This window comes from Prorops nasuta, unplaced genomic scaffold (assembly GCF_024137725.1).
Source record: "Prorops nasuta isolate Cenicafe-Biocafe unplaced genomic scaffold, Cenicafe_Pnas_1.2 PNAS00061, whole genome shotgun sequence".
In the NCBI taxonomy this organism is placed as follows: Eukaryota; Metazoa; Arthropoda; class Insecta; order Hymenoptera; family Bethylidae; genus Prorops; species Prorops nasuta.
The window spans coordinates 82,849-106,953 of NW_027116858.1; the positions used below are offsets into that span (position 1 = coordinate 82,849).

Below are 24,105 nucleotides of genomic sequence, written 5' to 3' on the forward strand. Positions count from 1 at the left end.
ATTCGCGGGGAAAGCCGTAAGACTCGGTGTCGTTAAGCGGATCACAGGTAGCTCCATTGAAAGGAATGGATCGACACTCCTTTAATCCCCCCTCCCCTATATTATCCTTTCCATTCTTCCCCTAATAATACCTCCCATATATATATATATATATGTATATATATAGAAAAGTCTCTATACCCCTTTTATATGTGTATGTATAGACAGAAATCAAACACACCCTTAGAATTTCTTACGTAACGCTCCGTTATCCCATTTAAAGTTTTTATTAAATAAGAAGAGAAGAATGGGAGGAAAAAATTGTATTGTCACACCCCTTTTTGCACAGAGGGAATATATATTTTCAGGTCTCGATCCTGCACTACCAATGTTCCTCACGAAGGATGCCACGCGGCGTTTGCACAAGAACGACGCCGAGTACGTAGACGTAATTCACACGTGTGCAGGAATTCTAGGAATTAAGAGCAGCATCGGCCACGCGGACTTTTACCCCAACGGTGGATCCCATCAACTCGGATGTTGCAATGGTTAAAAATAAATCTAGTGGATGATTCGCCTTGGATATATATATATATATATATATATATATGTATATATATATAGCTGTGTTTAAAGAAATGTTTAAAAGTATTGGTAACTCGCGCGCGCGTGTGTGTGTATATCGATCTTCCAGTTGTGTGCTCCCACAGTCGCGCACCGATGTACTTTTACGAATCGGTCCTGAGGCCAGCCGGTTTCAAGGCCATGCAATGTCCCTCCTGGAAGGACTTCCTGCAACGGAATTGTCGTGGAACGACCTATGCCTTCATGGGCGATGCTAGCGAATCTAGGTTTAACCGATTTTAATGCAAATGTTGCAGCAAAATTTTCCATCACTCTAATTTAATTCTTTCCATCATTTTTAGAAGTCGAGGAAAATTTTATTTGCAAACCTCTAATTGCACGCCGTACTACATGAATCTTCGGGGTATCGAATAAAGTTGGCAATTGGGAGGATAAGTATGGAGGGAAGAACGGGGAGAAGCCGAGCGGTTATTTGTAAGTACGGCGATAAAACCAGTGGAAGCTTTTAACTTTATCCGCGCGCGTATACCTATATATATATAGATATGGTTCATAGGGTAGGGGGAAAAATTCCGAGTAGGAAATTAAGTTGCGCCGGGGCTAATATCTAATGGACGTTTACATACAGAAGATTCGAAAAGGGGCGTGGGAGTAGAGAGAGGGAGAGAGCTTTGATCAGTGGACCCGTGCAATCTACCCCGAAACTTGTATTCCACCCTCGCGCATTACACAACGGTCGTCCTCCCATCCTCCGCGCTCCGCGCTCTAAATGAAATGCGGCATTTATCAAACAACCACTCGCCAAACTCCAATAATCCACTAGCTAACGTATACTCCAGTCCAGACTCTAACATCCCAATTTACAATCTTCTGCCAAATTTCTCTGTACTCTCACTTTCCCTTTCTTTTCTCTCTCGTTTCTCTTTACAATCAACGATAAAAATACCAAAGAGAGAGAGACGCAAAAATGATTGTGTCCAAACGGCTGCACGAATTAAGAAAACGTTCTATATATTTATAGAATTCAGCGTGTTAAAACACCGTTTACAATCTTTTGCCAAATTCCCCAGAGACTGTAGCCTGCAACATCAATTTGCTCCATATTTCCTTCGACTCGGACGATCAACGTTTCTATAAAAGAGAAAGCAGCACCACCTTGGATGAGCTTGCCGGATCCCGCCGGATGCAGAAAGGAAGAGAATGGGGTCGACCAGATAGACGGCAGACGCCGCGCCGCGCCGCGGTCTTTCAATGATGATTTCACGAATGGTGCAGCGAATTATGTGGAAAAATGTGCTTGTGAGGTCGTATCGATCGGACGTTTAATCGCGTCGCATTAATGAATGGTTCGTGTATGAGGTTGTGGGTGGACGCTGAGGCCGGATGGTTGAGGAGGGGAGGAGGGATGGTGGTCGAATCTGATGGAAGCAGGTGAACGGGTCGTCCTTAATCACGTGACATACGACGTCACTACTGGGGAAAGCTCTCGACTGTGTGTGCTTGGCTTGGCAGTTTGGGGCCGCACGGAACGGAACGACCTTTGGCCGCGTAGCTGGCTTCCGTCCGTACGCGCGCAGTGTGCGAGTGTGCGCGACTAAGTTGGTTGGCGCTCGGGCCGAGGGGGCCGAGGGGGCCGAGGGCGAACGAGAAAGGAGGAGGAAAGCAGAGCGGGGCCGCGCGCAATGCACACCGATGATCAATACTCTGGTGCCGGATAACACCGGCTGGCGGCGTTCCTCTACCGCCGCGAAAAAGAGCCGCGTGTGACTGACGTGAAAATCCGAGCGCCAAGGAGTTCGTCTGGAGGACCTCTTCAACGGCTTCAGCCGCCCCCGGTAAGTTTATCTCGCTCGTCCCACTAGTCTCTCGCTAATCGCCATTTACAATCTATTTATCCCCTTACTCGCTTTACAATCCCCATGGCAAACTCTCTCCGCGCGATGAAACACCTTCGCTTCTCTCTCTCTCTCTCTCTCTCTCTCTTCAACCCTCGCTCCACTCCCCCCTAACCCCTTCGATATCTCTCATCATCCGTGCTCAGCTGTAACTTAAACCTTCGTTCCTTCCAAGCATATCTCCCCTCCCCCTCTTGTTCCTCTTTAATTTTTATATCGTTTCATTGATATCACTTGATTCTCGAGTACCACCACCCCCATCAACGTGTGTGTGTGTGTGTGTGTGTGTGCCGCACATCGTCTTCGTGTCCCATTCCATCCCATCCCCCATCAGAATGACTGGCACGCGCAGCGCCAGCTTTATTCGTCCCGCGTGACTCCGCAGCTGTTCCATCGTCGTGCCCGATCATACCTGCTCTTTTTCTACTTCCTGCCAATATTTCTCTTCCTTAATTTCATGCATTCTTCTTCAATTTTCCGAGGTCCGAGTATAGTTTCCTCCTTGTTTGGTTCTTCTTTTTCTATAACATCGTGACGCGGGAAGAGGTGTAAAAGTATTGGTCAACTTTCAGAGGCTTTCCTTCGCTACCTATAGAGTTATGTAATTCTCGTTGGTTCTCTCTAAATTGCAGCATTTTACGGCTTCGTCATCATGCCGTACTGCATTTTGTTGCTGACAATCGCTGTAGCGACTCAGGCAACCATGTATATACCATCAAAGGTAATTGTATATTGTTCGCATGAGGTGGAAGGGAGGGCTGGTGGATTGATGCCTCTCGACGAGTGTCTGATATGGTTGAATGTGGTAGGACGATGCTCTTTTGACCGATTGGCTGCGTAAGGTCATCGACGAGGTGAGCAATGACATCGCGGAGCCTGTCTACTCGGACTTTGAGTATCCTGACAATTCTCGATTACCCGTCAACTTCGAGCAGGATAAGGAAATCCCCTTGGACATCCCTCTGGACTATGACGCATTGGACGGTTTTAATCCCAATCCCAGCATCCGAGATCAAGAATACTTGCAGCATAGCACCATGTGGGGACACCAACGCCTCAACAACAATTTCAAGAACAATGACAGACACATGCTTAATATCGAAGGACTGAAGAATATCAAGAACGAGAAACCTGACAACGCTTTACCGGCTTACTGCACTCCACCCAATCCTTGCCCAGTTGGATATACTAGTAATTCATTCTCGTTTATTATCCCATTCATTCTTTTCATTACTTTCCTGCGCGCTTCCACTGTGTCGTCTTTTCTCCCCCGAGAGAGCCAATTCCAATCATTACCGACTATTTCAGGCGCGGACCACTGCCTTGAAAACTTCGAGAATACCGCTTCGTTTAGTAGGGAATACCAAAAAGCACAGGATTGCATGTGTGATTCCGAACATATGTACGATTGCCCCAACGACACGTCAAACATTCCAAAATCGGACTTTGAGCAAATTGTCGAACAATTTCAGGTAAATATGTACAATCAACTTGTTTATATAGAGTAGTGTCAACACTCTAACGTATACTCTATAACATTTTAAATTTTTCTTCATCTTGCACAGGAGGAAAATCCGTTCTTCCAAGGGGAAAAGCTACCGATAGCTGCGAAGAAAGGCATAAACGTTGGCTTCTAATGAACAGTCGTAAAAAAAAAAAAAAAAAAAAATAACGTAAAATCACACAACTAACAGGTTTACTCGGATCCTAGAGTTTTTTCAGGGAGTGCACATCAATTACGCTTCAAGTTTACAATATGGTATTAGTTGGGGTGGAACGAGACGTGTAATATTGTAAAAGCAATCGGATTAACATTCCTTCACCTTCATAAGAAGTCTTAATAGTCGGGAACCAAATAATATTTATAATGCGCAAAGTATATTAGTCATGGGTAGATTTTTTAAATTTTTGATCAGGGTCTCGCGATGCTAATAAGGCGGTCTGTGGATAGGGTTCACAATGGCAAGAGAGTTAAATATATATATACACATTAAATGGAACAATACGACTAATGTGTGTTGAGTGTGTAGAAATTTTATGTAGTCGAGCGGATAAATATCGGCATAATCTGGTAAAAATACGGTACCTATACATATATTAAAGAAATTATTTCCATATTCAATATGTGAACATGCAAAAAAAAGAGGAACATGTAGCTGACACTTAATGACGATTAGATTATAGTAAACAAAAAATCCTATATTTCATATAAATACACCCGCAGCGCCTCTTTAAAGAAATGTTTCTTTATACGTATCTAAAATAAGAGAAGATAATACTACAAATTATCCACGGATGATGTGTTTGCTAATTATACCTTTATTTTGATATAGAATATTGGTATTATTAATTATGTTTATTATTTGCCATATTATAAATATAAATATATATTTTGAAACATCCACACTGTTTTCTTCCTCGACCAAAGTAAAACACATTTTTCTTTAAGACAATTTTATTAATGAACAAATGTGTAAAAGTGAAAATGACTTATTTATGTATTAAATTACAATCACCAGGGCTACTATTAATATAACAAATGCAATAATAACTGCTATATAAATTAAGTATATATAATAAATAACAAAATATTCCTATTGTTTTCGAAAACTTTTTAAAATTGGATAAATATTGTTCAGTGCATCTTGCAGCTCAGTTCTGTTTTTAGCTCCTGTAAAAAATCGTTTGTTAAATATCATATCTTTGTTATTCAAAGTTTCATCGACCCCTTTGCAGTAGAAGAGTAACTCTCGGCCACTGTAATGTTTTACTGTGGTAACACCAGTAGCAAATTGGATACCTTATTTATTGCTTATGCTAGATTTAATTTTTCTAAATTGATAAAAACTTTTCAAAGTATAATGATTTCCAAGTCGATATTCGTATATAATCACTTGATTCGGCTATTTCAGATGACCGAAAGTAATCGAATGCAAAGAGTTAGAATTTCAGTTTATCATACCAGTAAGAACTATTTTTCCATTGACAAAAATTAGTAACACCACTCTTGGTAGCACCATTCTATAAATTAATCCAGGATATAACTCTGGCTCGTAACTTGAAAATTGACCGTGCATATGGTTCAAGTTCTCTAGCTTAATTGGAAATTTTAAGTCACATGTGGCAACGATATTCTGTATCTTAAAATTATAAAACTTTGCCTGTAATGAAATGAAATCATTGAAATTTGATTTTAAAAGCTTTGCGAGGAAATTAAACATATAACATAAAAAAATAACATACCGGGAAACCTAGTTTTTGTATAATCCTAGCAAACTTTCTAGCTGCTAAAAAAGAATCCTCTTCGCATCGTGCCCCAGTGCACACTAATTTACCTGATCTAAATATCAGTGCGGTTGCTCTGGGATTACGTATTCTCATTATTAATCCGGTAAATCTGGCTGGATTGTACTCTGAATTTCTGGTTCTTGTATTAATGTACATAAGTTTTAACTCTGTTCCTAGATTCACTGTTGAAACTACATTCCTAAAATATAAATATTTTACATAATATAAAGGATACTTAGAAACAAATCAGCTTCATTATATTTAGGTTTCGCGTTCATGATGACAAAGTTAAGGATTTACTTTCAAGAATAAATTGAAATTGTTAAGTTTAGGAACGACACACGCTTTTCATGTTCAATGAATCTCTGCACATCTAGCTGAAAAGAATCTAATGCATTGTCAATAGCTTACTGTAAACATGGTTGCAAAATTTCTTTTGTACTATCAGAGCCTACAAACTCCATTGTTGCCTTGTTTCTGGATTGTTGTGGACTGTGGTATCAGCGATATTAGCGCCACCTACAACGGGACAGGCAAGAGGATGGAACTAAAATCGATGACGTCAGCTTGTCAGCAATGGTAGCATTCAGCAGAGGTAGCATCTCAGTAACGTTACCAGATTTCTTTTTAAACTTCTACTTCTATTGGATAAAATTATAGGATCTAAGAGTAATAGCCAATAACATACACCGCTCCCTCAACATTTGTCTCTGCTGAATGCTACCAATGTCAGCACAGAACACATACCACACCACTACCCTTTAGCCATCCCTATGCATGCACAAATTGGATTTCGTGACCCTACTTCAAATCCTCGCCACCATGTGGCTACCGCGCGGGGCAAAGCAAAAGCAACTCGCTGTTGAGTTTTGTTGTTGTTACTACTTGTTACCCAATGCCCGGGGGTACTTGAGGGAGGAGCAGTGAGGAGGGGGAGGAGGGTCTCTAATAGAACGGAAATAGGAGCGCCATCTGAATTAATCTGAATGTTAACGTTTTACGCCTTTACGGGGTGAGTGGGGTGGTGACAGTCACAGAATTGATAATATACACATCATCGAGGCTGAATATAAACAAAAATTCTTAGGATTATTATCAAAACTCTCGTATAACTTGGGAGATCATCACTCCTTCATATCCACTATCTAATTGTGACATTTAGTTTTATGTATCGGTGTGTGTCGTATCCACATGTTACGCGCAATACTATTTTTTCTATAGTCTACACTGTCATTTAAATGTTTATTCGTAATAATTTATCTCGTTTAAATTCTTTCACGAATATATATATTCGCTCAAATTTGATATGTTTCATATGCCTTTAGGTACCTTGGGCTGGATGTATTATTTAATCTGTTTAACACATTGGTTTTAAAGAATGCTAAAAATTTGAATTAATATTCAGTTTTTTTATATAAATAAATTAATTTCAATGACAAGATATAAAATATTGTATTGCCAAATATGCTGAATTTTCTGTAAGTACAACATTTATCATAACGCAAAACCTATTTCTTTTTTAACATGCTCAGTTGTATGAAATATTCTTTATATGCATTTTAGATATATATATACTGGTATAAAAGACACTGCCATTCATAAGTTAAGGATATATCGGCTATTTTTAAAAACTAACATATGACCTTGCTATTATGTTGGAATAAAGATATGCTGGCTCCAATTGTATCAAAATTATAAAAACTTTTGTAAAGAATGCCAAATTTACGTAAAAAAGTTGCTGGTTTTATGCGCCAATTGTCGATCAGTAACTTGGCAGTAGCTGTAGAAAATATAGGCCAGGGAGATCATTCATTCCGTAATGCAAAACCTATAGCGCAAGATAACAATGAAGGCTGTTTTCTTACTCGATATCTCAATGGGTAAAAAACTGGCAGCTTTATAGACCTAACTTTATTTAATATATTATACTTTTAGATTAGAAAAAAAACAAGAAGGGCCTCTAATTCTACATGGCAGAAATGCACAGGAACTGCCAGTTAAGAGGCTAGGTAATTTTCCAAAGGATGAAGAAATTTTTGCAGCTCTCACTGGTCCTGATATAGGCCTAACTGCTGTAAACCAAGACCAAAAACATTTAACTATTAATGACGAAGATATTGACTATATTGATATGCAAGATCAAACTGACCATTGTGAGAATGGTATGTATAAGACTAAAACTAAGTATTTGATCATTAGTTACTGACTTTCTTTTCCCAGACACATCTATACCATCTTCAATTCCAACCGAAGTTACAGATTGGTTTAAACCCCATGAAGCAGCTTATGGAATTGCAACAACACTTTATGAAAAGAATCCTGTTACAGAAATTAATAATGGTGAACCCATTGCTGATTGTTTTGCTATTGTGGCAAGACCAAACTCGGCTATATTAGCTCTCGCGGATGGTGTAAATTGGGGTGAGAATTAAAAAATAAGAAACTATAGAGTCAAAAGCATTCAAACATTTTTCAATCTGTCTCAGGTGTAAAAGCAAGGATTGCTGCAAGATCGGCTATCCATGGGAGTATGGATTATTTAAATAAGGCTCTTTTTGGTTCTTTAGTTAATAATTCCACTTTAACAACAAGGGATGTTTTTAAAGCACTTCTGCAGTCTTTTCATGCAGCGCATTCATTAATACTTCAACAACAAGGAATGCTGACGACATTGACCGTTTGTGTCATATTTCCACTTCCAAATGCAAACACCAGTACTAGTACAAATAGTAAAAGGTATATTGCATGTACGTGCAATGTTGGAGATAGTCTAGCTTATGTTTATTCGCGAAAATTTGGAGTTAGAGAAATTACGCGAGGATCCCACGACATACATTGCATGCGAGATATGCGTGACGCTCTCGGAGCTTTAGGTCCAGCAGATGGAGTTAATCCAGAATTGAATAACTTGACCCTAGCTTTAACCGAAGTTGAAGTAGGTGACATAGTTTTTTTGACGAGCGATGGTATTTCCGACAACTTTGATCCCGTGGTTGGAAAATTTGCTATATTACCAAATAGTACAAACGCCCACTCGTCCATAAAAAACAACGCAGATTTAAGAACTAAACAACGTCGAAGATCAGCTGAAAATTTTAAAGAATCAGATGCGCATAATAGTAATGGAAATGCTAATAGTCTACCCGTAGTTGAAGCCTATCAGCGACACGAGTTAACTCTTCTCAGGATGGAAGACTTATTAAATAGAGGAGTTTCAGGAGAAGGGCCGCCATGCAATAGTGCCAAACATTTATGCGAGTTACTTCTGGATTTTGCAGTAAGTCTTATCACTCTTCAAGTAACAATATTTTTAACAAGATTAATTATATTTTTGGTGCCATTAGGTAAGTATAACTGCCGCAAAGAGAAGAATATTGGAAGATACAGATCTTTACTATGCACAAAATGAAGAAGGGAATTTAGTGCAGCTATCAAAACCAGAAGAAAGAGTCCAACGAAAAAAGGCATTAGAGAGATTAACGATGATTCCAGGAAAATTAGATCACGCGACAGTCGTAGCCTATGCGGTTGGAGTCTACACTTCTTCAGAGTGATGTATGTAGTTAACCAACAACGAGACAAAATATTGTAATCTATAACACTAGATTTACAGATGTTGATTACATTTTACTGATCCTCAGCAATGCTAAATGAATGATTTGCTAAAAGGGAGGAATTGATACACACACACAAATATATATATATATATATATATATATATTGTTTTGTAACTAAAAACCAACATGTGCTATTAATAATTAATTATATAGTATAAGTTCATAAATATTAAATAATACAATGTCAATATAACTGCTTAAGTTTGGATCATTAAATAATATTTAAGTTTTATATACATAGAGTAATAAAAGTTAAATTTTATCTCAAACAACTGACACACTCTGTAAATCTAGTGTTAACCCAGTTAACGAACAAAAATATCTCTCTCAATTTAAATGTTCAATTATAGTTTTGATTGAACATTCTATATAATTAATAATATAACTGTTTATGATAACATTGATCTATATATTTTTAGAAATGGCCCTAACTTAATGTTTATAATAGAAACTCTATAGAAATGTAAAATATTTTGGAAACTAAAGAATATTTTTGCTTCGACTTCTTTATTAAAGATTCTAGAGTGGTCTATTAAGAGTAGCATGGAAATGGATTCCTAAAACATTAAGAAAAATTTAATTAGCAAGGAATTGAAAAATAACCAAGAATTAAAGAGTTAGTCTTTTAGACAAATGAGATAAATGAATTGATTAACATAATTGAAATTAATGTCATTCAACTACAATATCAATATAACATTTTCAGAATAATGTAAATATTTATAAATAGGTAATGATAAAAACTGAAAGAAATGAGGAATTTACTTCAACCAAATGCATATAGTAATATAAAAAGATATTTATCAAGAACAATTAAAACATTTAATATTTTGATATGTTGAAATTACTTTGATATTTTCTTACAAAGCATTTATTAATATAGCCTTTCTTTACCAAGTCATTAACAGTAATTATAAGTTTAAGTAATATTCTGTGTTCTAAATAATGTCTGAAGTATTATTATAAAAGAATGTGTTAAATATACTTCCGTCCGTATTTTTATTTTCACAGATGCAATATATATTTCCAAAATGTGTTGTATACTTATTAATGAAAAAAGACAGGAAAAAGAATGTATTTTATCTGAAATAGTTAATACTGAAAATGTACAATTTATTTGTATTCAAAACTTGTTTATTTTATAAATCCCTCCATGATTATGATTAGTTTCGAAGAAATTTATTTGCCTCTCTCTTTCTATACTCTCGGATGAACTACCAAAAAACCAAACCCAACCCTTATCCCATAAGGGTTTACCATAAGTTTGGTAATCATCACAATTACTTATTATTACCTACCCTTTAACAGAGGTCACTAATTGTAGTACAGTACAATCATTACTATTTTTTTTTATTCATACGACTGCCTATCTTTGTAACAACAACTATCATCGTCAAAAGTGTACATAGATAGAGGGCACGAAAGGTACTACAACGTAGGCGGTAGGAGCAACACCCAATAGGGATGAAGATTTCGTGGAATGGTCGTCGCAAAAAGGTTACAGTACCTTAAGGAAGGTGTCGCCAATGGCACAAGTTCTGGGATTTTATGAACTTGTGCTAATGGCAGCCTTGACAAATACATGATGGCCGTTGCCACCGAATAGTGTAACGCGTACATGGAACTGTCTTGCGCCAGAAAAGTTTATTATTTTTAGAATTAATTCTCGTCCCATGTGACTTGCTACTATCTTATTACTCATGGAAGAAAGTAGTCAGCATCAATGATCTGTGAATGATGAGTGGATGTTTGTGAGGAGTTGAAAGATTCGCTAGAGAAAACACGGGTGGCAAAACCGCGTTCACCCAGGTAATATTGACAATTTTTCATCGAGACGCTACTCAGGTTTTTTCAAGTACGACCGAGCTAAAAACATCACCAATCCATTTTACTCGCTTGACAACTCAATTTATTGCCTAATATTCTCTGGAATCCTACATTTTCTTTTGTTTACGCCTTGTCAGTTGGGCTTTTGTTGTGTGCAACCGCGCGCCGCTGGTGTCCGTGAGTGAGAGTGAGATATATACATGAGCCAGTCATCTGTGTTGGTGGCTTGTGTGGCACGTATGCTTGCACACAGGCGCGTTACGTATAACCTCAAAACATCTACCAGCTGTCGAATTTTTACAGCAAATTCCCACTATCCTTTTAAAATCTTCTCTATTCCGAAAATCTTTATCGCCCATTAAAGCCCTCTTAAAATCACACCCTATACGTCAAGGTTTTCTCTACATTAACGCCATGTTTACTCTGAGAACAATTCCGGACTGTGGCGTTTTTTTTGTAATATTTTCTTTCACTATACTCATCCTTTTATTATTGATAAACGCGTACTATTAATTTTTACGCGCATAAAATGTTGGATTCTCCTACATTGACAACCATTGTATACAATCTTTGCACTATTTTGTCTTTTCCACTAAAATGTTTAACAATAACTGTATCAACTAGGTATAATGTTGCTGTGTATCAACTGTAAACATGGACTGTTAAAAAAATCTCGATATTATTTGGATGTACATTTCTCCATGATTGATAAAATTCTTTTATGTTATATACATGGATATCATACTAATATTTAGCACTTAATTTATTAATAATGAGTTTTATACCAATCGTAGGAATATGAAAATTTCCAGCTAATTAAATATTTATTCTGTTTGTTTCAGGAAGAGCAAAACCCTGTGCAGAACTTTTCATACACAATCCAAGTAACTAGCTGTCTTCTTAAGATCAGCATGTAAAAGTAAAGTAGATGTCAATCAGATATTTCTTTGACATGGGATAAAATTTAACTAAGTCATGAAAGGATCTAATATTGTCATATATCTAAATGGATGAAATTTTGCAACAAATGAACTATAAGAACAAATATATCCAACGTGCAATTATGCAGCTATTCTTTAATGGGTAATAAAACTCAGAATAAAATTATCTGTCATGCGTGTAAGTATGATATCAGTGCTACTAAAAAAGTGGTTTAAGCTGGAACACAGTTCTAGAAAAACATGTGTCAACATATTTGAATAAAATATCAAGCATCACCTGAAGTAACAGTGAAATAAGACATTACATGCATGACAGGAACAGGAGACGTGGGCCGTAGACGCGTTGAATGGCGCCGTAGCGCAAATATTATGGCTAGCTGCTTTTAAATAGCAAGGTATTGACAATTAACTGTGACATTACAAGTCTGATTGAAGCATTTTTTGAGAGGAAATAGGGTAAATATGAAAATTTTGGATAGGTGAGAAGCATTGAGAAACATAAAAGAAGCTGTAAAGGTGGCTAGACGCTACCCTGTGTAAGGAGGGGCTGCGTGGGCATGCAGCAGCCTCAGTCACGCCCTCTTCTTGGGGACTCAGTATCCTCTACAACTTCCCCAGCTACAAGACGTAATAATCCAGTTGCTGTCCTCACGCATCAACAGGTAAAGCTAACATCTGGAAATTTAAAGCTAAATGTAAATAAATACATAATACTGTTAATAAAATGCAATTGTAGCTGCAGCAACTACAGCAATTGCAAGCCCAGAATACAAGTGGACAATCGCTCACTTTTGCTCTTCAACAAACATCAAGCAATGTAAATAATTTTTTTCTAGTACCATTTTTACTAATATTAGATTGTCATATAGCTGTCCTAACTGCCCATTATTGTCATATTTCCAGCCCCAAGAACAAGGAAATGGACCATCAACTGGAAATCACATAGTTTATGTAAACCAGTTGAACCAATTAAATCAGGGTACCATAAATCCCTCTGGGACTGGTATGGGCCTACCCCCGGCCACCCCCACTTTTGGGGTGGGCCTTAATATGGGACTGCCATTATCACTTTTAAATACCAGTCTCACATCCCTTACTTCTAATGTTATAACCACTTCGAATCCTCTGCTTAATTTGGGTCTGCCAAGTATAAATACAGGACTTACTGCTATTAATCCTAACTTGAATACTTTGAATGCAATAAATTCAAGTTTGAACTCCAATATTGGTACAAACAGTATTAATAATGGATTATCCAGCCTTGGACAGGATCTTAACAGTATAAATACTGGTATTAATAGACTCAATACCATAAATTCGAACAGTATAAGTTCTGGTTTGTCAGGTGTAAATACTGGTTTGGGCAGTGTGAATCCATCATTGACAAGTTTGAATTCGAGTATAAATCAGAACCTTACAACATTGAGCACAAACCTCACTGCTACGAATTCTGGTGTATCAGGCTTGGCAACGATCAATCCTAATATTAATACAAACTTGAGTACAACTAGCATCAATACTGGTATAAATCAAGGAATTAATCGTTCTATAAATGCATTGGCGACTGGATTAACACCAACTAGTCTGAACTCCAGTAGTGCACAATTTCCATTCCAAACTATTCAGAGCATTCAAAGTATTGCACCACATATCGTTGGCTCCAGCATCGCACATGTACCGAATTCCGCCATATCGCAACACCCCAACACCAGTGTCTCCACAGTATCACAAATTTCCAATCCTGGGACTCTGACAAGTTCCAGCATATTTACTAGCACATCCAGCGAATCGGTACATTCAACTTCAGCAAATGTCAATCACACGCCGAACGTGAATCTCACTACAAACGTTCCGCATCTTGGTACAATGCACTCGAATCTATCAAACATCTCGACGTCGGTGCAGCACATACCAGCCTCCAATGACCCGAATATGTCACTGAATCATATTTCTTCTTTAAGTTCTTCGCAAACAACTGGATTCCAGCAAAGGCAATATACTCAGGCTTTAAACTCTGGACATAATTCGTCGGTGACTTTGACTGGCACGAGCCAAGTCTCAAGCGTTGCCAGCAACGTGAACACGGTTAAGTCCATGCAAAATATTCAAAATCAGAACATCAGCTCACCTGGAAGTCCATTTTCGATACCGCTCAAGAGCCCTGCTTCCAATATTGCGCCACCTACTCCAAGTCCTAGCCCCAATAGACTTCTTTTGAGGAGTCCAGCTTCGAATTCCATACAGTCCAATAGAAATAGCCCGAGTCCAGTTGGTACATCAGCGGCAAACAATAGTTTTAGTATACAAATGCAGAGCCCCATGCAAAGTCCCATGAGCGTTAGTCAAATACAGAGCCCGGTGTTAAGCCCATATCCTCCTGCCAAAAGTCCGCACCTATTAAGCGGTAATACTTCACTCAACAACAGAAGTCCTGCACCTGGAGGAAGCCCTGGTCCTACACCAGTGGTAAGCATATTTTTTATCTTACCATATTTATTTCTTATAAATTAATAAGTAAGAGTAAATGTATCACATTTATTTCTTATAAATATTTCAGGTCAGGCCTAATACACCGATAATTCAGCAAGGCATGCAAGTTTTGCAAATTATACATGGTGCCCCTCAGGGATATCAACAACCCCCTGCTCAATTGGTCACCAGAACACACCTATTCGGGAATCAACAGATTCAGATAGCAGCGGCCAAGCCAGCTAAACAACCTCCGCAAATCTTACCAAAACCACCTAATCAACAAGCAGCCAGCTCTCAGCAGAAGGCTCAGCGGGTCACCACGACTATAACAAATCAGGTGACTCAACAAACTCAACCACAACTGGTGCTAGCAGGGCCACAGCCAAATCCTACAGCTGCTGCAATGATACCAACAGCACAAGGCCTTCTACTGAATCAGGTTATTATACCTAAAACAATAATTTTTCTTATGCAGTATCACACCATGACCTCGTGACATCGATGTTTGCTTTATCACCACTAAATCGCATTATCATAAATCATTATGTATAAAAATTCTATACACTATTCATCAGTTCTGCTATTACAGTGAAAATATTGAGAGCTTTGGATCCTTTTTACATTTGTCTGTAGAATTCGAATGTTAAAGTAAAAAGTTTTAACTTACAGTAATGTTTAACAAAGGATCGTTATCAACCGATTGTAATTACCTTACGTTGGGTTTGGTACATAGGTTCTGCCGTCAACTGGACCTGTTATTGTTCAGCAACAACCGGGTGGCGTTCAGCTGATACTGAGGACACCCGCGAATGCCCAGCAACAAAGCCATACTGCACAGGTGATGGTTTCATGCATTCATAGCTCCATTTCCCATATAAATCATTGCATAATAAGTCATTGCTCGGTTTACCAAACTAATTTTTCCTGTCATATTAATACCTACAATTTATTGCCAGTGGTAAATTACGTGTCAATCTGATTTGACTAAATTAGCAAGCAACTATCTTTTATCTTTAAAGGTCTTTTAAAATTTGCAGCAACTATATTTAATTCCTGGACTGTGTGTGTAATTTTTATCTATACATATTCAATTATTACAGTTAACTCAGCAGCAATTAGTAAGAGTTGTCACTGCGCAAGGTATGCAGTTGCAAGGAATAGGGCCTACATTTTTTGCTGTACCAAATGGATTCCCTTCAACTGCATCGCCAGTTATTAGGCACACTCCCACTAGCCCGGCGCCATGTAAGCTTCGAAATAATGAATTCTTGAAAAGTCCTCTGTGTCTTGTTTATATATTTTATAATGTACATCTATTATTTACAGCGAATACAGGCACGAGTAACTCCATAGTGATACAAAATGCTATGGTACAAAGTCCTCAATCGCAAATCACACAAGTTACTACCGGTAATGCAGCTGGAAATGTTTCGTGTCCCCAAAATTCAACAGAGCAGAATTTACTCCCACCACCTAAGAAAAAAGCAAAGAAGAAGAAAAAGGCGAAACGAAAGGATGACGAACCACCTAAATTGGATCTTGCTAGCATAATGAAGATTTCGGGAATTGGCGATGATGATGATATTTTTGATAGCGATCTAGTAACGGAGGATGTTCCCTGTTCAGCCCAAATTGATAATAATTCAGCACAGAATTTGACTCAAATTGTAACTCAGCAGCATCAACAGCAGCAGCAGCAACAACAGTCTACATCGTCAACTATCAATTCTACTCAAAATCTAATTCAAGTACCTGCTCAAAATACAACGAATTCTCAAGTCCCAGCCTCTCAAAACTTCAATAGCCAATTAGTTGCTCAGCTTCAAATGCCCGTACAAAATACAATATCAGGTCAACTACGATTAGCAGTAGGAGAAGATGGAAGGGTTGTATTACACCACACGCCAGAGCCTAATCAACCTGAAATTGATCAAGCTACTGCACAAGCCCTAATAAGATCTTTGACCCAAGGAAATAACCAGAATTCCCAAATTATATCGCAGCTACTAGGTCAAGCGCAAAATATATCCCAAACTGCTCCGACAACCGCAGTCAGTCGACAAAAAACTGTAAAATCTCCTGTGGCCAGTGGAAATCAAGTATTTACTAGCTCGATTAGTTCCAATTCTCAAAATATAATTTGTGGAAATAACTCTCAGCAGTCACAGACATGTCAGAAATTAAGTTTACAAAAAAGCGTTAATACGCAAGACGCTAATTCTGTCTCAAATATTTGCATCCAAAGTGCTTCTGGAACTGTACAATCTATAGATGTGCAAGGGAAGGGAATTAACGTGCAAAATCTTCTACAAAGTAAAACTGGCCAGCAAACAAATACAACATTAGCTTCTGGGAATGTCCATCAAGGCGTGGAAGTTTCTGCAAAATCTGCGTGTGCTACGTTTAACATTCAAAATGCTCGTTTATCGAATCTAAATCAGATAAGTGCCAATCAACAAAGCACCAACATGGCTATACAAAAAACCGCTCAGGTTCGACTTACGAATACTTGCATCAATACTAACAGGCAGAACCTGGGAAAGCAATCACAACATCCGCAGAAAACTTTACAAAATTCCATAACGCAAAATGATCACTTGAAAAATGAGCAAAACATTCAAATACATCAGCAGGAATCTGTAAATATACAAAATACACCATTGTTTCAACATAATCAACATCAGCAGATCACCACACAAACTGTCCAGACGCAGAATGTTCAACAAATCTTTGAACAAAATTTGCAAACCGCTGGAGCAAATATTCAGCATAATTCGATGAATATGTTGCAGCAGCAAAGCTCTTGCAACACCTTGCAGCGTGAAAATTTGAATGTTCTGCAACAACACTCCAGTATACAGCAGAATACCATTAATGTATTACATCAAAATACAGCTAACATTCCAATAGAACAAAATTTACAAGCGGGGATCAGCGATATTACGCATGCCCAACAGAATGTGTTGACCAGTTTACAACAGCAGAACACTTCGGCAATAGTGCATAATGCTAGTGTACAACAAAACGTGAATCTCCAGCAGCAGAAAGTCGTTGCAGCCAACGCATCTTTCTCTACGCTAAACGCACATCATTTCGAAACTCAAAACTCCACGAGCGTACAGCAAGAACAGAACAATCAGCAACAAAATATTGTTATTTCCAATAGTCAAACCAATGCAAATATTCAAAACGATTCTCAGAAAACACAGGATCCACAGGGAGCTACCAATATGAATTCAGCGGCTAATAATATTCTGAATAACGCTCCGAAGATCACACCGGAAATCTTGAATGCCCTGAGCAATCTGAATCCAAATGATCAATTATTAATTGCAAATGCTAATGGCCAGATGCAAGTCATAAGCCAGCAGCTTCTTCAACAGTTCTTAGCCGGTCAATTGAATTCCACCATAAATCAAACACAGAATCAGAATCAAACGCAGAAAATTGTTATTGGAGAACCGGACGTAAACAATCAAAATCTGCAAGGTGTGCAAATCAATACTCCTACGAGCCAGATCATTGTTAACAGTTCCGGTGGAGCACCTACTATTCAAAATAATATCCAAAATATTGTTGTGCAAGCTGCTCCTTCCCAGATGCCGCATCATATACAGATTCAAAACTCTGGATTCCCTAGCCAATTTATCGATAATCTAAATCAGCAGCAGATGCACAATTTAGGAAATAACCAACCAAAGAAAACTAAGATCGTGAAAAAAACAAAAGCTGCTGTTACGCTTGCCCAGAGTTCTGGTGCTGCTGCTAAAACTGTGACAGTATCTCGTCCAACAATGGCAGCGACCACCAGCGCCACGCTTGTTCAAAAAGATGCTAACAAAGCTGGAGTAACGACCGTTCAAAGTATAAATACAAGTAAGAGCGATGGATCTCAAATCATAGCAAACGGTCCCATAGTATCGTCGTCTGCTGGCGGTCTTTCCACTACTATCCCATCAAATGGACAGATGGTACAGAGAGTACAAACCATTCAGCTTCCTGCGCAGAAGCAACAATTACTGAAAAACATTCAGGCTCAGATTCAAGCTGTTTTAGCCAGGAAATCTGGCTCCCAAGCAGATCAATCTTTGCTAACTAAATTATATCAGGAGCAAGCCAAGATTTTAGCTAGTGGAAAAATTGTTAGTACTACAACTCATTCTGTCAGCAGTGTAAGTACTTTTTGGCAATAGTTTCACTATTAAATTTTGCTGCTTAAGAGACACTTAGTTCATATTATAATTCCTGTTTATAGGGAGCAGAAACAAACTTTAGTGTAAATGTCGTTTCCACGGTAGCTTCTAACGTTCACGCACAGAATACTTTTAAAAGTCAAGCGTCAGCAGTACAAACTCAAACTCAAGCAACTACCATTACCTTGCCTGTAACTACACAAAGTATAAATCAGAGTTTGGTGTCGCCTGTTCAAAATATATCGCATAGCACAGCTAGCTACGCAAATAATATTACAGTAAGTACAATATTATTATATATATCCCTGAATAATCGAAGGTTAGTTCAATAATAAACTTATATGCTGTAATTATCTTCAATCGTTAATTTATTTCAGATACCGCAAAATGTACAGATGCAGCAGTGTATTCCTAATAGCGCTGCAAATCAGACGGTGCATCAGAGTCACAGCGCTAAGCAACACAACAAGTTTTATCAAAATCATAGCAATCAGATTTTAAGTCCGTCCTCCTCCGCTAGCATGCCAATCTTTTCCTCAGCTTCAAGCACTTCCATAGGGCCAATGCAGCAAAGCAATGCGCAACAGGCTATTCAGGTACAGCAAACCAGTATGCAACAATCTACTCAGTGCCAGACGGATAATTTGGATAGCAAGCCAAGCATCCAGACATCGAGCCCGGTTAAGCAAGAACTTCCATCTCCTATTCAAATTCAAGTTCAAACGGGCTCCCCTGCAGGTCAGGTAGCCTCACCTAGAATGCCCAGCAAAGGGGTACAAAGGATACAAAGTCCTGTAAATAATACTCCAAGCTCGGCGAAGCAGCTTGTCAGTCCTGGAGCTAACTCCAGTTCATTGATTAGCCCAAGACAAGGCATTAAAAGACCGGCAACTAGTCCGATCTGCAGACAAATTAACCGCGTTGACTTGTAAGTTTGCTCGATTAAACGTGGCCTTTGAAGTCTTTCGAAAACTTTACTCACGCCATATTTTTCTCTTTTCGTTACAGAATGGAGCAGCAACTAAAAATTGATCAAACCGGTGCAACCAACCCAGATGTAAATACACCATTTTTGGATAAACATGACGCTTGCAAACGCTTAGTGAAATACCACTGCCTAAACGAGCAAGTTTTAAGCACAAAGGATTTAGCAAAGGCGGATGAAATCTTTGAGGAAACAGCAAAGCATCTGCTAAGTAAATTTAATTCTATGATGAACAAGTACACATATCTCCTTTTAATGGAAAGTATGGTGAGTTCATAACCTCTCTCATTTTACGTTACTAAATTTCTAATAAAAAAAATTCATTGCTCGGAATATTAAAAAAAAATTAACTGGATGGTTACAGCGCGAAGTAAGGACATCGGAATTAATGATGATCGATAGGACCTTTGTAGCTGAGGAACAGAGTATTTTAAACAGGTTGCGGGAGCAAGAAGCTAAAGCCAATGGTAGGATTTCTGAAATTGTTTCAATGAATCCTTATTTTTTGTTAGTTCTAAATTAAAAGTATGTATTTAATCAATTTGAATTGTAGAAGAGCTGAAGAAAGAAGAGAAGCCGTTGGTGCCAAAAGTCGAGCCTGGTCTCCTAGATGAAGGAAAAGTCACGTCAGCTTTGGCCAGCGTATCCGTAAAACGTGAGCTAGAAGATGATTTCCCAACTGAAGAAATGGATTGCAAACCAGTGATAAAACCAGCCAGCTGCACGAGCGGTGACTACGACGAATGGCTGGAGATACAAAAGGAGCTGGGTGTTTACCCGACTACCACGGACAGTTTTAAGTGCAAGAGCAGTGGTGGTGGTAGTAGTAATAGTACGAGTGGTGGGCAAAATAGCTGTGCATCGAAGCTTTCAAAAACAGAAAGGACACGTGCCAATGGTGAATGCCTTTCTACTTCGAATATCGCTGGTATTTCGAATCCCAGTGTCAAGGACAATTGTGATGATCCCACGTCGATTTTCGAACGACGCTGGAGCAGCGCGACTGATTTAGAGCGTGACCTTCTAGAGGATACGGATAGTCTCGACGGTTTAGCTTTACACTCACAAACCCAATGCCCGAACTCACTGTTGAATAGCGACAGCACCAGCTGCAACGAGCATGATGATATTACCGCGCAAGTCCAATCTGCCATCGATAGTATTCTAAATCTTAAGAAGAGACCGACAAATTCTTTGTCGGGTAGCAACGGCAATGGGACATCGCAGCAAAATGAATCGAAGGACACTGTGCTTGACCAGGCAGTCCGCAGTATCTTAGGCTCGTGACCCTCCTTCAACAAAGTATTCTAAGCAGTGATGAAGTTTTCGATGAAGCTTAACTTTCAGTTATGTAATAACATACCTACCGTTACTCTGAACTTGACTATTTTATTTTACTCTCGCACGGGCTCCATAAATTTCCGAATATCTTCATTCGGAGGTGCACTTTCAGCGACTGGTTTGGTAATTCTTCGAATTGACAATTTAGGCGTCTTTAGAAATTAGCATGAACATCGTTAAGTTATTTAATTCAAATCAGCGATTGAATCGTGGAATAAAGTCGATCGCTCAATATTTAATTTTTAATCAGCAATTAAATTAGTTACTTCTCAAGTAAATCACTCGATTATTTAATCTGCGTATTAAATCTATTTTACGAATGGCTAATAATGACTAGTAATGAAAGTGAAAGAGACAGAGGAAGAGAGAGAGAGAGAGAGAGAGAGAGAGAGAGAGAAAATAAAAGTTATTCTTTTATTTCGGTAATCATGGAGTCTCTAAAAGATTCAGTTTCGCAATGGCAATAATTACTCATAATATAAAAAAAGAAATGTATACTTTCCAATAATCTTGCTGTAATAAAGCCATCGCGATTAATGTAATCCTAGTGCTGTAAATGTGAGTAGAATTTTAGACGACTCGCTCAGATTTTTGAATCTGCAACTTTGTAATGTAATTTTGTAAAAAGTAATTATTTAATGCAACTATTCCACTTTGTCTGTAGTACTTGTAGAAGAATCATACAGATACTTAAAAACATGGGTCGGTTAATTGTACATACGTTTTGGACGTGTAGTATTATGATAATTATTATTCTTATTAATATTATTGATATTATTTGTATTATTGTTATTGAGAATTATTCTCAGAAGTATCATGATTATGGCTACTTTAATTGTCAATAATACCAGCATTGTCTTATTTGAAAATTAATGTATGGTATGAAAAAAAGGTAGTGATTTAAGAGACTGAAACAAAATCTGGATTATATAATGAAGAATAACAGCTATGAAGGAAACATGCACTTTGCATATAACGTTAAAAGGGATATAAAACCTCTACGCTAATTGTTTCAAACTCATTTCTATTTATTGTATATGCAGTCTTAAAAAAACGAAATCAAAGAAACAAACATAGATATAGTATTTTACATCGTTTGACGTCACAGAATCGCAATAGATTTGAGTGAATGATGCGTGCACGTATAGAAAGCAATAAGGATGGTTCATTGTAGGACCTTGTGAAATCTTTTTGTCTATCGGTTTTTGGCCTACGTAATGATAAAAAAGGTGTATTCTTTTTTCGTTGTCGTCTTCGAAAGTAGCTCATACTTTTAATGCTTATTAACCTTTTTTTTTTTTTTTATTATTATTAAAATTGGTTTTACCAAGAATAAAGGTATAGTTAAAAAAGCAGTAGCAACTATACTTCGAAAAAAAAGAAAGAAAAAAAACACATTCCTATCTTGTGCCTTTTTATACTCGAAGCTATTCTTTTTATTGTAACCGTCTGTCCGACTCGGCTCCGTTTTTAAATTTGTTTGAATTTAATCCCCCTCCTAAATTAAATAGTGAGTAATACGAAGGTGACACAATTTTAATATGACCTATAAAGAATTTTAGCGTTATTTATTAGCTATGGGAAGTTTAAATTGTCGTTTAAAATTCCAATAGCTCTCTATACGTGCAGAGGTAATGAAATGTTTTTAGCAAAAGCAATCCAAGACTGACGTATATACAGAGAAACAAGCAAAACTATGTAATGTATAACAATAAGAAACAATAATCATTTGTACATAATAATCAATCACTCTCTTGACGGCAATCGTGACTTAATTAATTCTCTACAAATTACAAAGATCGGGCTTTTCCAAGCTCTTTTATTCCTAATAAATTGCCGATACTTCACGTGTACATGTAAATCTTTCTGTCCTCATATAAAATCTTTGTTTTTCAAGCAGAATCTGGTTGTACGCGAATAGAAGCTATAGCACTATTAATTAATATATATATATATATATATATAATTATTAATGAATATAATTAATTATTATTATATATACCCGATATCAATGTAATATCAATATATCGCATTGTTTTATATAATATGTATATTGCAATTCAATACATCGAGATTACATGTATATTGATATCTGGTATATAATAATTGTTAATTAATAATTGTTATATAACAGCTTGGAAGAGTGAAGTCAAGTGGTTAATAAGAATATGTAATTATAATCAATTACATGATTTTAGATATTATCAGTGAATTAGTACTAACAATTGTTTTCCCTTCAAGTTTTTAAGTTACGAATTAGCTTTTATTCAGTTAATATTTTGAGTCTGTTTAAATCGTGTGACCAATTTACGTATCCGCGGATTATAATGAACTCTCCGAGCAGGTCAATAACTAAAATACATAGTTTAGCTATAATTTTTACGGAAAAAGGCTTCAAACAACATCAGCTATAGATTTATCGAAATAAAGTTGATTAAATATTTTTTAATATTAAAATAAACAGTGCTATCCTATGTTTTGTAAAATTAATTCATATTATAATTATTTGTGACTTTCTTTTATTAGAATCACCATAGCGACCGATTTTTTTGTTCTTCGCACAGGTGTATATTTATTTGCGTTACACATACGCTACCTACACCGTCATACCCCGAACTATTTAAAAAGTGTATACTAAAGTGTTACATTAACTATACATGTTTAATGAAAACTACGAAGTGAAGGCAATATTTCTGTTTCATTCGAAATGAGAGAAATGAACTCTGGACATTTTCCATTTACACACTCAGATCGGCAGACCTACAGTATGAAAATAAATGTATGTATGTATGTACATACTCCTAATTAAGACCAGACGAGACGAGGTCCATTGGTCCATATTTGATTGCTTGCTAGAATTGGAATAATGTATTGGTTGGGTTGGTTGCTGATTGGTTATAACAATATATACAGATATCCAATCAGCAATGATTATTCTAAATTCTGCAAGTTAAGCCTACGGCACACTATGCTGGATTTCGT

General features: G+C 37.4%; 4 protein-coding genes across 12 annotated transcripts; 3 read left to right on the forward strand and 1 right to left on the reverse strand.

Moving 5' to 3' along the window:
- Positions 1 to 2,077: 2,077 nt before the first annotated feature.
- On the forward strand, positions 2,078 to 4,861 carry 7B2 (Secretogranin_V domain-containing protein 7B2). Its single transcript, XM_066745417.1, has 5 exons — positions 2,078 to 2,399; positions 3,092 to 3,180; positions 3,269 to 3,650; positions 3,768 to 3,931; positions 4,025 to 4,861. Exons 2-5 carry the CDS (start codon positions 3,112 to 3,114, stop codon positions 4,094 to 4,096), a joined length of 687 nt encoding a protein of 228 aa, XP_066601514.1. The 5' UTR covers positions 2,078 to 2,399; positions 3,092 to 3,111; the 3' UTR covers positions 4,097 to 4,861.
- A 72-nt stretch (positions 4,862 to 4,933) lies between these two features.
- LOC136784616 (TBP-related factor-like) lies at positions 4,934 to 6,598 on the reverse strand. Of its 3 annotated transcripts, XM_066745418.1 has the most exons (5): positions 6,495 to 6,598; positions 6,159 to 6,266; positions 5,703 to 5,946; positions 5,422 to 5,620; positions 4,934 to 5,130 (listed from the first exon to the last, which is right to left on the reverse strand). In XM_066745418.1, the coding sequence occupies exons 2-5, from the start codon at positions 6,209 to 6,211 to the stop codon at positions 5,054 to 5,056; spliced, it is 573 nt and encodes a 190-aa protein (XP_066601515.1). In that variant the 5' UTR covers positions 6,212 to 6,266; positions 6,495 to 6,598; the 3' UTR covers positions 4,934 to 5,053. The 3 variants fall into 3 exon arrangements, with proteins under 3 accessions (XP_066601515.1, XP_066601516.1, XP_066601517.1); XM_066745419.1 differs by lacking the exon at positions 6,495 to 6,598 and having other exon boundaries at positions 6,159 to 6,277; XM_066745420.1 differs by lacking the exon at positions 6,495 to 6,598 and having other exon boundaries at positions 6,048 to 6,163.
- A 103-nt stretch (positions 6,599 to 6,701) lies between these two features.
- Positions 6,702 to 10,437, forward strand: LOC136784614 (PP2C-like domain-containing protein CG9801). Of its 5 annotated transcripts, none has more exons than XM_066745415.1 (7): positions 6,702 to 6,759; positions 7,073 to 7,225; positions 7,311 to 7,627; positions 7,683 to 7,909; positions 7,968 to 8,168; positions 8,234 to 9,024; positions 9,092 to 10,437. In XM_066745415.1, the coding sequence occupies exons 3-7, from the start codon at positions 7,461 to 7,463 to the stop codon at positions 9,299 to 9,301; spliced, it is 1,596 nt and encodes a 531-aa protein (XP_066601512.1). In that variant the 5' UTR covers positions 6,702 to 6,759; positions 7,073 to 7,225; positions 7,311 to 7,460; the 3' UTR covers positions 9,302 to 10,437. The 5 variants fall into 5 exon arrangements, with proteins under 5 accessions (XP_066601512.1, XP_066601513.1, XP_066601510.1 ...); XM_066745416.1 differs by lacking the exon at positions 6,702 to 6,759 and having other exon boundaries at positions 6,766 to 7,225; positions 9,092 to 9,302; positions 9,784 to 10,437; XM_066745413.1 differs by lacking the exon at positions 6,702 to 6,759 and adding an exon at positions 6,766 to 6,995.
- Positions 10,438 to 10,981: 544 nt separating this feature from the next.
- On the forward strand, positions 10,982 to 23,855 carry LOC136784613 (uncharacterized). 3 transcript variants are annotated; one of them, XM_066745408.1, is made up of 14 exons: positions 10,982 to 11,173; positions 12,034 to 12,527; positions 12,612 to 12,794; positions 12,869 to 12,949; positions 13,036 to 14,598; positions 14,690 to 15,043; positions 15,338 to 15,442; positions 15,705 to 15,849; positions 15,931 to 18,776; positions 18,860 to 19,075; positions 19,175 to 19,725; positions 19,806 to 20,049; positions 20,147 to 20,249; positions 20,336 to 23,855. In XM_066745408.1, exons 3-14 carry the CDS (start codon positions 12,690 to 12,692, stop codon positions 21,067 to 21,069), a joined length of 7,047 nt encoding a protein of 2,348 aa, XP_066601505.1. In that variant the 5' UTR covers positions 10,982 to 11,173; positions 12,034 to 12,527; positions 12,612 to 12,689; the 3' UTR covers positions 21,070 to 23,855. The 3 variants fall into 3 exon arrangements, with proteins under 3 accessions (XP_066601505.1, XP_066601506.1, XP_066601507.1); XM_066745409.1 differs by having other exon boundaries at positions 12,034 to 12,794; XM_066745410.1 differs by lacking the exon at positions 15,338 to 15,442.
- The last annotated feature ends 250 nt before the right edge of the window (positions 23,856 to 24,105 follow it).